The sequence below is a fragment of the Azolla caroliniana genome, unplaced genomic scaffold, assembly GCF_043228905.1.
Source record: "Azolla caroliniana isolate FFs.n. ecotype wild unplaced genomic scaffold, voAzoCaro1.0.p SCAF_10, whole genome shotgun sequence".
NCBI lineage: Eukaryota > Viridiplantae > Streptophyta > Polypodiopsida > Salviniales > Salviniaceae > Azolla > Azolla caroliniana.
Window position 1 is genome coordinate 6,997,660 of NW_028230445.1, and position 13,432 is coordinate 7,011,091.

General features: G+C 39.5%; 2 protein-coding genes across 3 annotated transcripts; both read right to left on the reverse strand.

The window, feature by feature from the left end:
* Positions 1-1,146: 1,146 nt before the first annotated feature.
* Positions 1,147-2,735, reverse strand: LOC147858894 (plastid division protein PDV2-like). Its single transcript, XM_087325397.1, has 2 exons — positions 2,390-2,735; positions 1,147-2,245 (listed from the first exon to the last, which is right to left on the reverse strand). Exons 1-2 carry the CDS (start codon positions 2,660-2,662, stop codon positions 1,517-1,519), a joined length of 1,002 nt encoding a protein of 333 aa, XP_087181523.1. The 5' UTR covers positions 2,663-2,735; the 3' UTR covers positions 1,147-1,516.
* A 4,654-nt stretch (positions 2,736-7,389) lies between these two features.
* LOC147858895 (ATP-dependent zinc metalloprotease FTSH 5, mitochondrial-like) lies at positions 7,390-12,045 on the reverse strand. 2 transcript variants are annotated; one of them, XM_087325504.1, is made up of 8 exons: positions 11,969-12,045; positions 11,710-11,875; positions 11,373-11,451; positions 10,576-10,824; positions 10,194-10,457; positions 9,992-10,116; positions 9,313-9,789; positions 7,390-8,761 (listed from the first exon to the last, which is right to left on the reverse strand). In XM_087325504.1, exons 2-8 carry the CDS (start codon positions 11,734-11,736, stop codon positions 7,859-7,861), a joined length of 2,124 nt encoding a protein of 707 aa, XP_087181630.1. In that variant the 5' UTR covers positions 11,737-11,875; positions 11,969-12,045; the 3' UTR covers positions 7,390-7,858. The 2 variants fall into 2 exon arrangements, with proteins under 2 accessions (XP_087181630.1, XP_087181629.1); XM_087325503.1 differs by having other exon boundaries at positions 9,992-10,119.
* Positions 12,046-13,432: the final 1,387 nt, after the last annotated feature.

Consider the following 13,432-nt stretch of genomic DNA (forward strand, 5'->3'; position numbering starts at 1 on the left):
TTTGTGGGCCACATTGCCATTGATATTTCTTCATTGATGATGGATTGTAAGCATTATATTCATTGTCAACTTTCACCTATTCACGTGCATGATAATGCGTTATTTCTTCCTTGTCTATTTGTAGCTCCACGTAGTGTGACATGTAGCACCATGGCATATTTGGTTCTAAGGTTAGCTCTATTAGGGACTTCCTTGGAATCCATGTCCACTTGCTATGTACCTCTCCGATGACCTCTTCCCTTGGAATTTGTTTCATTCTATTGACTTGTCTTGATGATGTTCAATATGCTGTCCTTCGACCATATGTCACTGCTCATTTTACAAATAGAGCACCTACATTTGTTGAGAGCATACTTTGTTGCAATCTTGTGTGTCCATTTTCACTAGGTATGACATTGGCAATGTACTTGGTTGTGTGGCATGCATTGTGAAGTCTTCATTTCAAGTCTTCAAAGAGATGTCAAAAAGTTTACAATGCGGTCTGTTATTGTATCTTCATTGTCAATTTTATTAGTATCAAAGCACCGTTTGCCAATTACTGTTGCAGTTAGGTTGGTTGTTTTCTGCCTTACCACCACCTTCTTTCCAATTCTGCACATGTCCTTTCTTGGGCATCACTACTTCCTTTCATGCTATCCTTCACATTTATGGATTTCCAAAATACTAGCTCTTGCTAATATTCTATATAACTTATCAATATAAGACTATTTGTAAATATCTAATCTCTATTAGCATCCCTGAACACACAAATTTACGGAATATTATTGTGTATCTGTTGGCAACCAATGATATCCCAAAATAGGTCCACATCCATCTCTTTGACTGCTTTAGAGCATCAGATCTCCTTTCTTCAAAGGTTTCAATTCCCAGAAGCAACCATTTGCAAATTTACATTAAAAGATCCAATGTTTCAATGCATACCTTTTTCCAAATTTCCCATGCTATATAAGCACTTGTAATCTTAACCCAAAACATCTTTACAATCCAATAAAGTCGTATCATTAAAACATTCAGCCCTATACAAAGACGTTTATGCATTTGGAATAGGAGATTATCTTTATTAATTTCCTTCTGAAGTTTGCACTGAGAACATCAAGAATCACTATGTGAACTAAAGAAAATTATATTTGAGCTATGAGAACCTCATCATGAAAGCAATATGCACAGAATGTCGATTAATCAAACATTTGTACCAAAATTTACAACATTAAGCTATTTGTGCACAGTATATCAAAATGGATGAAACCAAAAACTCTAGTTCTTAACAAATAAGAAACAGGGATTCTTACGATGATCTCCTGCAAGAAATCCAACAGGAAGGGGGCAATGTGCTACAACGTAAACAAGCAGTGTCCTCTTTAGAATGTAAGAAAAGCATAATGAATGAAACAACCCAACAACCAACATAGAATCTTGTTAGAAAGGCGAAAACAGTCGAACATTTTCAGCCGAAAAATATAAGATGATTTCATGAAGACATAGGTTTAGCCATAAAGGTGATACATGTCAACCAACATTAGCCATAGCCATATGATGCATCAGGTTGTTTGACGACTTCTTTGAATGGCGCTTCAATACGCTCTTTGACAAAACACTTTTCAACACCATCTAGTACAAGCAAAACTTTTCCTGGGGGGCATACTTTTTTCTTTGGGACTAGAGGTCTGGGGGATACTTCATTGTTTAGATTCTCTCCACTTGATTTCATCTTCTTTGATATTCTTTCTATTGACCATTTCCTAAACCTAGGTTCGGATAGTGAAACTGCAAATACGGTGATGATGCCAGAAAGCACCAAGAGAGTTTTTGAAGAAAACTGAACAACTTTAGCAGCTCTAGAAGCCAAGCTAGATAGTGCGACTGGAAACCCTAAGAAATTTCTAGAACCAGTTTTTGTCTCACTGTCATTGTTATTGGGTTTGCCAATTTGATCATCATCATCATCATCATCATTAGCATCATTATCTTGAACTGTGCTTACCAATGAGACTCTTCTAGGTGATGAGCTTCGTTGTGGTAATGATGAATCTCCGAAAGTGAGGATATGTCCAATTGGGACTTGATATGGAGGCAGTACAAGGTCATCTTTCCGTTGTAAGGGTACGCCAACAAATGTGTGTGCCTCCTCTATTATCTCCCACTCCGTGCCATTATACTCTCGGAGCCTTCGGATAAGAGTGTTGCGCCTCTCCTCAAGGTCCACCAAGAGATCCTCTCTCTCAGACTTCTGTCTTTTCTGTAAATCCTGTACCAATAATATCCAAGAAAAACAGGTTTAAATAAATAATCAATTAAATAAATGAAAATCATAAGAAAATAAACAAGACGCCTTACAACGAAAATGGAAAAAGTAAATTAAAAATAAAATAAAGCAAATATGAGAGAAAACCTGCAATGAGTGAAGGCAGCGATGTAGATCAAGGAGGGCATGGCGAATAGCACCAAGCTTCTGTTTATTATCCCGCGTACCAATATTCTGAGCTTTGCTTTGAGAGAAAGGTTCTTCATCTCCATGTCCATGCCCATCTTCTTTTTCATCACTGGCATCTTCTTCTTGCACTTGTTCTTCTTCTTCTTCTGCTCTGGATATGGCGATGTCGAGCTTGGCCTGCAGCTCGGAGGCCCTGTGGAGCACACTCTTCATCTCTGAAGGCTCCAACATGGATTTAAGGAAAACAGTGTTCTCTGGGGGGGGTTACTCTGTTTTTTCTTCTGTATTTTTTTGTTTTCCTGTGTGTGTGTGAGATAGAGAGAAGGGTAGGGTGAAATAAAATGTGAAGAAGGGTTTAGAATTTTATCCTTTTGTCTCTACAACAAAGAGTTAGGGGGGGCATCAAACATTTTAGTGTGTGGACTGGCTCTCGACAAAACATATGTATTTGTGCATGAAGAATGAGTTCACCGATGGACGTGACCCGCCCGAAGATCATAGCATGCGCCACCTTATTCGATCAAAGTAGAAAACGATAAGGGGCCCGCTCGATATTCGACTGGTAGGTCCGAGTCAATCCAATCTCCGATTACCAAGAATGCTTCTTGGAACATTTTAGGGAGTGCGCATGAGGCTTGAAAGCTTTACAGCTTCTATCCTTGAAAAAGTGTAATATTCTTTTTCTCGTTACCAATGAAGTGAAATTTAATTTGGGAACAGTGGACAATCCATACTACATAATTGAGGGCAATCACGAACCTAGTGACTCGGATGCAAGTTGATGTATGCATGTCCAATGAGTATACAACAATGACGATTATGAACAAAACCTTACTAATTTGTCCCTAAAGCTCACATGGGCTAGGTGGATGCACACATCATTGGTTGTATAACAACCACCTAAGTTGTTGAAATTCCAATGAAGAGAGAATGTATCATAAATAATATATCAAACATTGTATGTATCATGAAGACATCAGTTCACAATCGTTCATGTTATTACTAACACGAAAGCCATTCAAACCACAAAAACACTAACAAGAGGGGAGAGAAACAACAATATATTTGTTATACACATTGATTTTAGCCGAAGAGGAGCAAATGGCATAAACTTATTGATCTAAGGGTTTATCTCTTGTGCCTTTTCTTGAGATCATGTTAAGGGCATTTTGGGATTAACGTAGATGTAACACATTTGGTTTTGCAATGGATTTTATGAGGGTGGTAGAGCTTGATTGTTAACATCAAGCATTCCATGTAATTCGGACCTTATCTTGTATCTAAGATCGGCCACGTCCACGTGCAAGATTTGTCCTCGAGGGCATCTCAAGCCAGGTTTTATTTACACTGAACGCCGACAAAGGCAAGTTTTGATGGGGATGTATGTCACACATTGCGGATTGTGTCACGGGTTGGGTTCCGGGACGGGGGGAGCGTTAACGACGGGCGAGCAACAAAACAAGAAGATTTTTCACAAATGTCAATGGGAGATGGACAAAAAGCAAAAGCAAAAGAAAAAAACAATAGACTTCTAAATCTGAAAAGAGAAAACAAAAGGAAAGGGGGGTAAAAAAGCAAGGCTCGAGATGCATGCATGGATGGAATGGGTTAATAGTTAAGGAAAAAGGAGGAGAAAAAGAAAGAAAGAAAGAAAGAAAGAAGAAGAAGAAGAGAGTGTGGTCTATCTCATGATGGTGCATGCAATGTTGGTCCCAGGGTTGTTGCCATCTCTGTTCATCTGAGGGAAAAAAAAGCCCATTTTTCTCATGTGAATTTTAAGGGGGGGGGGGGGGGAGGTGCAAACCCTAAATAAACCATGGATTCTCCACAAGCCCATGGTGAAGGACTCTTCCCCATGTCAAGAAAGCAGCTTCAACAATCATCACCATCACCATCACCATCACCACCATCACCATCAACACAAGCCATTGGCATTGGCCTTGGCCTTGGCCTCACCCCTTACATGACCCTCATGATAATCCTCCTTGTCATGGCCTTGGGCTGCTGCAGCCTTTGCATAGCCATCTACCTGCGGCGCACCACCGACCACCTCTTCCTCGACTTGGAGTTCCGGCACGCTGCTGCCTCTCGCTCTTCCTTCCCCCGGCACTTTCGGCCAGGTCGTGCCGCTGCCCCGACCAATCCGGTGCCTTCCCCCGGCCCCGGCCCCGGGCTCGATCCCTTCACCCTCTCCAATTTCCCGCTTGTCCGCTTCTCATCGCTTAAGCGCCCCGGCCCCGCAACCCCTTCCGAATGTGCCGTCTGCCTCTCCGAATTCGGCTCCGATAGTGCCGGCACCTCGGGTTCGGGTCCCGGGTTGCTCCTCCGGCAACTCCCCGTGTGTAAGCATGTCTTCCACCCTTGGTGCATCGCCACGTGGCTGGAATCCCACACGACATGCCCAATCTGCCGCCACAACCTCGCCGCCCCCGCCAAATGGCTCACGGGATGGGCGGCCGCCTCGTTGCCCCGCATGGCCCCCTCCACCTCGCACGGGTTCACCAATGTGGAGGGAGACGTCGAACTTGTGAGAAACCAAGAGGCCAGTAGTAACCCCCGCCCACTACTACCGGACAGTGTGAACACGCCATAGAAGACACCATAGAAGACGGAACCGAGGGACATCATCATCGTCCACCACCACTTCCAATGCGAAATGATTTTGGCCAAAACTCCAGTCCCATGCATGTGTGTTCTTAAAAACAATTCCTCCCATCTCCTTTTTTAGGTCCCACATTAGGACCATGAATGGCATCTTTAATGTTTGGATGTTTTTCTAATGCCAATTTTATTTGATGGTGCCATACTATCCACAAGTCATGTCTAGCTAGATACAGGGCCTACCTAGCCCTTATATGGTTATATATCTTTATGACTACCAAAGACATAACTAATCTTGGAGACATTTTTCTATGCATGAACCACATTTCACATCACTGGAGGACATCTTGGTGGTCTCAGGAACATTTACTCGTAGTGGTATCTGAACATTACACATACACATATCGAAGAAGACATTAGGATGCACACACTAACACAATTGAAGAAGCTTCCTTCTAAAAAATCCATTAGAGTGAACGCTTCTTCGAAAATTCACATGTATGTATGGATGCTCCCTTGTTTGGAAATGTATCATGTATCCTCATCATTAACACTAGGTATTCATATCCCTCCATTGAATTATCCATGTTAATGTTGTATTCTATGCTTATGTATGCCATTTTCATCTTGAGGTTTCAACTTTGTGATGTCATTTGCACATGTATCCTTATCCTTGTTACTTGCCTCATTTCCTCTTATTCTTCTTCAGGAATGCGTTTTTTCAACTCTTTAAGATTTTATTGCGATGCTTATGAGAGTTACGACTCCATTAATGAGATTGCTCCTAGTGTTCTGAGTTGCTTTCACCATGTATTGTATTAGTTGCTTTCTAGGGGATATGTTTGTTTTTGTGTCTATTCTTTTAGTTACAAAGCAAAATAGGTTGTAACGTTCGTTTGTGATTGTGGTTATTATATTTATATTTTATCGACGCTATGGCTTAATGCCACATCTCATCTTTTACATGAATTTTGGCTTGCACACATAAATCATGGCACCATTCTTATTTAGTACTTAACAAGCATCCTTGAAAAGAAGCGTTCATTGTTTCTTATGGGTGCATCCACTATGCCAAGTTAAATCTCAAATTTTGTTGCAAAGTAGGCATGAGTACTTACAAGCATCCTTGAAAAGAAGGGTCCATTGTTTCTTATGGGTGCATCCACTATGCCCCAAGTTTGCACCATTATTAATCCCACATCATATTTTGATAGACGTCTTTGTTTCATATGTCGTCTTGTCATTTACCTATGAATTTTACTCATCAAAATTCAAGGAACTCTTGTTGGTTTAAAGTTGTGTCCACATAGGTTTTTTAGGACAATACAATTCAAGGTGTCAAAAACTAGGTAGACCTAAATTTTACATTAAGTTTTGGAGATATTTAGAAATAAAACCTGTGCATTTATGCAGGCTTACTCAACAAGTTCCCCATGAAATTGCGTTGTGAGTTAAATGTCCAAGTCGAGGGTTTGCTAGTGCTAGTTTATGTAACATGCCTTTTAAAGTATTCCAAATGGAGGATATGGAATATGCTCCGTGGAGGTGTTGGATTACCAATTTGTCAACTAGTGGATTCATCATGATCTCATGCACATTGCATCAACTTTAAACATGAGGTGAAAGTGTTTCATCATAAATGTAAACATCGAGGAAATTCGAAACACCTAGAGTAAATTTCTCTAGCGAGACTCGATTGAAAGAGTTAATTAATTGTGATGATAATTAAAGCCACGAATGGGAAACTCTTGACATGCAAATTTCTAGAAAAGTTGCTTACTTGGGTCGACTTGGATTTCTGCTTTCGAGAGACATTCACAAACTGGATTTACACATGTATATAGATATAGATATAGATATAGAGATGGGTTTCATATTCTTGAAATTAGCACTTATTACATGGCAGATCCGTTCATCCTCATGTTATTGAAATGATCCTTTTACTAAAGCCCCCATTTAGATTTTGTTTTTTCAATGAAGTTTTACGAATAAATACTATGCAAGTTTTGAAAGGAAACCAACAGTTGCATAACAACTATTCCAAAGAACATTTATATTTCAATGCAAGGAGAAAATGTTATGTTTCTAATTAATTCTAACGCATCACACAAAAGGAATGGCATTCTATCACATATATAAAAATAAGTTGTCAAAACAATGAATGCAAGATGCATTCTTCACTGAACACACTGCTAGCAACACAACGAATGGTGTACTACTGCATGTATAAAATAAATTGTTAAACTGAAGCAAAAATGTGCTCGTAACTACAAATGACAGAATTTTGGAATCCAAACCAGGTGCTATATAACCAAAAAGGGACACAAAAATACACTGTATTATACAAAGAGACTCCATAAAAGAAGTAATTTGAATCCAATATAACCAAAATGAAGCAAATATACACTAATAATCAATCACCATCACATTTGTATTCAGAATCCAATAGCATGAAGTGCTAGATCCAATATAGACCCAAAATGCACTTGTATTTATTAAAATGGACTCAATAATACCATTCTAATTTCCAATATTTGGTCACAAAGAAATCCAATAGAGAGATCACGCGAATAAGCAAAAAATAGCTACTCTGTAAGAGATTCATCATCGTTCATATACTTGATTACAAATTGTTAAACTGTTCACCTTGCTTCTTAGCACAATATTAATTTACATGGTCTCATAGCATACCATCATATATTCTTTCGATGAGCTTTCCTCGTCATCATTATCCTCGGTCATCATAAAGCCGGGGGAGAAGAACCAACCCCTCTCGTTTCCGACCTCCATTACATGTCATCAGGTAGTAAACAATGGCTTTTTACATTAATTCCCAACAGCTTGTGTCACACCCTTTGTTTTCCCCTTTGCAGTCACTGCCACAGAGGCAGACTCTGCAGGTAACGATGGAGAAGGAGAAGGAGAAGGAGAAGAAGGTGATACCGATGTCTGAACTATGGCTGGTTTCACACTGGGAGAAGCTGCCTCTGCAAGAATCTCTTTTATCTGATTTCCACTTAGTGTCTCGCGCTCTAAAAGAGCTTTAGCTAACACATGCAAATCCTCTTGGCGAGTTGTCAAAATATGTTTCGCATTCTCGTATGCACTTTGTAAGAGATCCCGAACCTCTTTCTCAACAAGTAGCCGTGTCTCAGTGCTCATATTGTTGCCATCATTTGCATAGTCATGCACTACATGGCCAACTGCTTTACTCATCCCAAACTTAGTTACCATCAATCGGGCGAGGTCAGTGGCAGATTTAAAATCATGTGAAGCACCAGATGTTACTTCATTATCCCCGAATATAAGCTCTTCAGCAGCTCGTCCACCCATTGCTACGTTTAGACGAGCTAGCATTTGCTTCCTTGAGAGGCTATCTTGATCCTTATCAGGGAGTTGTGCTACCATTCCGAGAGAAGAACCACGAGGAACAATAGTGGCTTTATGTACTGGCATTGCTCCATCTGTAGAGAGGGCGACAAGAGCATGCCCACCTTCGTGGTAAGCAGTTAGTTTTCTTGATTCTTCAGATATGACTGCTGACTTCCTCTCACTACCCATCATTATTCTGTCTTTGGCGTATTCAAGCTCTGACATGCCCACTGACTTTGCACCATCCATGGCTGCCCTTAATGCTGCAACGTTGACGAGGTTTGCTAAATCGGCACCTGAGAATCCAGGCGTTCCTCGAGCAATTGTCATGAGATCCACGTCGTCAGACTTTAAAATCTTTCAGCAACAACAAAAGAGTTTTTAGCTTAGTTATCCATAAACTTTAACACTATTTAGCATATATCTAATTCCAAAATCAATAAATTTGAGAAAAATTGGACACAACAAAAGAAGATGTGCCTAGTTAAATAACTGAAATAATCAAAAGAATTGGCATAATAAAGCAAACATTTCCAAGATTTCTAGTTTCAAGAATCACAATTTTTGAAGAAATTTGATGTAAGAAAGGAAAAATTAGCAACATTTGCAATAACATTTTGAGACTAACCATAATAAACCAAGCATATACAAGATCTCTAGTTTCATAATCATTTTGAACATTTTAGCTATATAAAACAAGTACGTTGGCAATATTTCTAGCTTAATAGCTTAATAAACAATAAGTACAAGTGATTTGGCATTATAAATCAAATCTCTGCACCAAATTCAAGAAACTTAATACAATAATGCGAAGATCTCTCTCAATATCTTTAGTTTAAAAAATCAGTAACTTTGAGAAACTCAGCATACAACGCAATTAAGTGCAAATAATGTCTAGCCCAACTTACTTTAGACATGTGGTATTCTAAGATCTGGCGCCGACCCTCCACATCAGGATTTGGCACAACAACATGTCGATCGAAGCGTCCAGGACGAATAAGTGCTTTATCAAGGGACTCTGGAAAGTTTGTTGCCGCGATAACGATAATACCTTCATTCTGCTTAAAGCCATCGAGTTCTACTAAAAGTTGATTCAAAGTCATCCTAACGTATTGTTGATCTTTTGGGTTCCGGCTTCCTCCGATTGCATCAATCTCATCCATAAACACTATGCATGGAGATCTCTTCTTTGCAGCTGCAAAAAGATCCCGAACACGTCTTGCACCCACACCCACAAACATCTCTTCAAACTCACTACCACTACAATAGAAAAAAGGGACTCCAGCTTCGCCAGCAATGGCACGTGCAAGCATGGTCTTGCCAGTACCTGGTGGACCAACTAATAGAACACCCTTTGGGAGCTTGCCACCTAGTACAGTAAAACGCTGAGGACAAAATTGTAACAAGTCAACCAAATAGTAATAAAAAAGCACAAAAGTAATAATAAAAAAAGTAACAAAATCAATGGATCGTCATGAAATTGGCAAAGTAACAATAAAGTAAACAAAATAGCAATACGGAAATCAACAAAATATTAAATGGAGAGCAATCTTCTAGTTAATTGTATGTTTCATGATTATGACACACCTTTGGGTCTCGTAAATAGCATACAATCTCTTCAAGTTCTGCCTTGGCTTCATCCACACCTTTGACGTCACTAAATTTTGTATTCGACTCTAAGCTCGGCTGTGGCTCCTCACTCAATCCTAGGCCTGCTGATGATGTGAAAACTAAATAAGCCAACAAAAATAACATGAAAAATGAATCAATTAATAATAATAACGCTCACCTTTTCCAATACCGCGGTCCTCAAAAAGCGCTCCTACAGCAGACACCATAAGGAATGCCAGTGCTAAGGTCCGTATAGTCCGCCAAAATTGTTGCTTGAAACCACCCTCGGAAGTGACCATATGAATTGGTGAAGAAGAACTTCCTAGAATACCTTCTTTTGGTACACTACCTAGACTACCTAGACTGTTTAGTGAAGGCTGCGGGGTAGGCATAAAAGAGGCCCCATGACCATGTAATTGCCCTCCAACACGAGCTTTCACTCCTGTTAACAATTCGTCAAAATAGTATGAACATGACGAATATTGTTTGAAAATTTTCAAAACTGAAGGGTACTTTGGTAAATTCCCCTTTTCTTTATCTTCAGTAAGTCAAATGTTTACCTTCCTGTAGAACCGAAAATAGTTCGCTCTTATCTAGTTTATCAGTTTTGACCAAAGCTTTCACATATTCGGCCAAAACACCAGGGCTGTACCATTGATGTGGGCGACTCCTTTCATACCATCCTACAACATATTCTGGGTCCCTTTTGTTGTATTCTTTCAGAAGTGATACTTCAACATCATCCGCATTTTGTTTCAGTCGTTTTGCCAAGTTGCCCATATATCCTGAAAGTGACCGTCTCTGTCCACCTATCCAACATAAACATTTGAGGCTTCACAGTCATTCATTCAACCACACACCATGTTAACATCTCTTGGATTGACAAATGAGACAGAAGTATTGTGTCATTCCTATAGATAAATTTCGAGGGTGATTAGAAAAAATAATCGAAAGAGACCACCCATTCATAACATTATCTCTATTTAGATACCATCTCCAAAAGAATTCCAACTATTTTTGAGATTTGATAGGTGTTCGCCACGTTGTGGCATCACATACTTGCGTTAAAACGTGTGCTCTCAAATTTAATGGAGGAACCACGAGTAGATGTTGCAAATACTTTTACGATGATGCTGTACAGAAACGTTATCTTCTATCTTAATTGCATAAAATATATGGTCTCAAATGAATGAAACATTCATCCATATATATTGCAAATTATTTTACGATATGAAAGAATTACTGCCACGACAAAGGAGCTAGAAGTCTCAGACTAGCAACTTCCAGCATTCACTATGAAACACACAGGCACCAATATGGTTTTAACTTTAAAAACAAAGAGTTAATCGTGTCATACCCTCATAAATAGAAGCAAAAGAACTTCCTTGGCATTGATATCTAGACAGAGTCCGGAAACTCCTTAAAACTCCGCCATTCTGCTCCTCCAAAAAAAGAAAAAAAAAAAAAGATGCATAAAAAACCTTAGAAGATGAGACCTAAAACTTGTTCTTTACAATTAAATTCGAATGCATCCAAATCAATAGAAATCTAGCTTATGGATCAACCAACAAACATTGAAGAAATTGAACCACAAAAGAATCAGGCATCAAAGCATACCTTCCAAACAAGCAAAAAAACAAAACAAAACAACGGAACCAAAATACATATATACCTTCACAAGAGAGCATGCATACCTTCTTGAAAAGCTGGAGTGAAGCCATGACACGGGGCCTTAGAGAAGAATTCAGCGGTGAGAGGTATCTACTGAAAACAGTAGGAGAGAGAGAGAGAGAGAGAGAGAGAGAGAGAGAGAAACGGAGGAGGAGAGGGTTCAGAAGAATCGCTTCTCTAATTTTCTTCCTGAAACGTTAAAATTAGAGCAATAAATATATATATATACATAGAGAGAGAGAGAGAGAGAGAGATTCATAACGTGGTAGGGGAAAGTATTACCTAGAAAAGGAGGAGGTAAGAGTTGTGGCAGGGGAGGATCGGAACCCTAATCCTCTGTTCTCTGCATCGTCTCTGCCTGTCCTTCAGGAAAGGGAAGGAGGTCAGAAATCAGAGTTCTGTGGAATGATGAATGTTAAAATAACATACAAAAAAATATCTCATTCTTTGGGCTTCATATTTTCACGGAATCCCCGAAATGCCCCTCCCCTCTCAAATGCCTAAATATGTACATATCCATACATACATACATACATACATACATACATATAATATATACATAATCATAGAGGCTTTTTCATGTTTGAGGGGAGGGCAGGCACACCACCTCCTCACTCCTCACCAATCAACTCCGCGTGCTTTCTCGCCACGTCGAAACCTCTCGTAATGTGCTTTACGCCCCCCCCCCCCCCCCCTAGTCGGTCGACTAAATATCAAGCATTCATGGCCATGACTTAATTGCGGAACCGTCTTGTACACACATCTTCTCCACACGACATATCTTGCTTGCTTCTCCTACAACTGTCCATCCCGTCAATCTGTCGAATAAATGCATGATTCATATTTGATAGCCAACCAGCTAGATCGTCAAATAAATCATGCATTCCAATCATCTCTTGTCTTGCTAGCCTACTAAACCATCAAATAATTCATACATGGTCATGTGTTCCAATAATCTCGTGCACATCTTTGTATCGATCGCTTCTCATGTCGGTGTCTCAGATCAACAACCTCATGAACTCCCAATAGCTCACATCTTATTGATCTCTATATGCGCCATATGTAAGCACATGATTATATCAATTGAATCTAAAAAACTTGAAATTGTCGTCACAACTTAATTTAGTGATGTTGATGCATGGGTAGTACGTAGTGGGTAAGCTCAAGCCTAAGCCGGGTCATTAAACAGTTTGGCGGTTTGGCAATCGGTTTGGCTCTGTTCAGGCTTAAGCTTTGTAAACTAGTCTGAGGAACTGAACCGGATGTGGCCAAACCAATTAAGGCTAAACGGTTTTTCCAAACCAGTTAAGCCGAAACTGAACCGTTGCTAAATCCTAAAAGTGGGACACATTGAAGTGCAAATAGATAGGATATGCAGGCCACCAAGGAGAAAATCTCACTTTCTCTAATAAACAAAATTACAAAATCAATACGCCTTACACCATCTGTGGATATGCCTTTCCCTCATGTCTACCATCGAACATGAAAGCATTGTTGGGCGTCATAGCAAGCTTTTGTATTTTAACCAATCCACTTGTATTACGTAGCCTGATCCCATATTATAAAGTGTCAACTATATATTTCGATCATACTAAATATGTAATTCATATTAGGAAAAGTACAAAAGAACATTCTCGATCTCAAAGAATAAGAATAAGATAATTAACGGTGGACGGAAGAAGTTAAAGGTTGAATAAGCATTAAAGAGGGAATACCCAACATAGTCGATGATAGGAGGCATGTGCT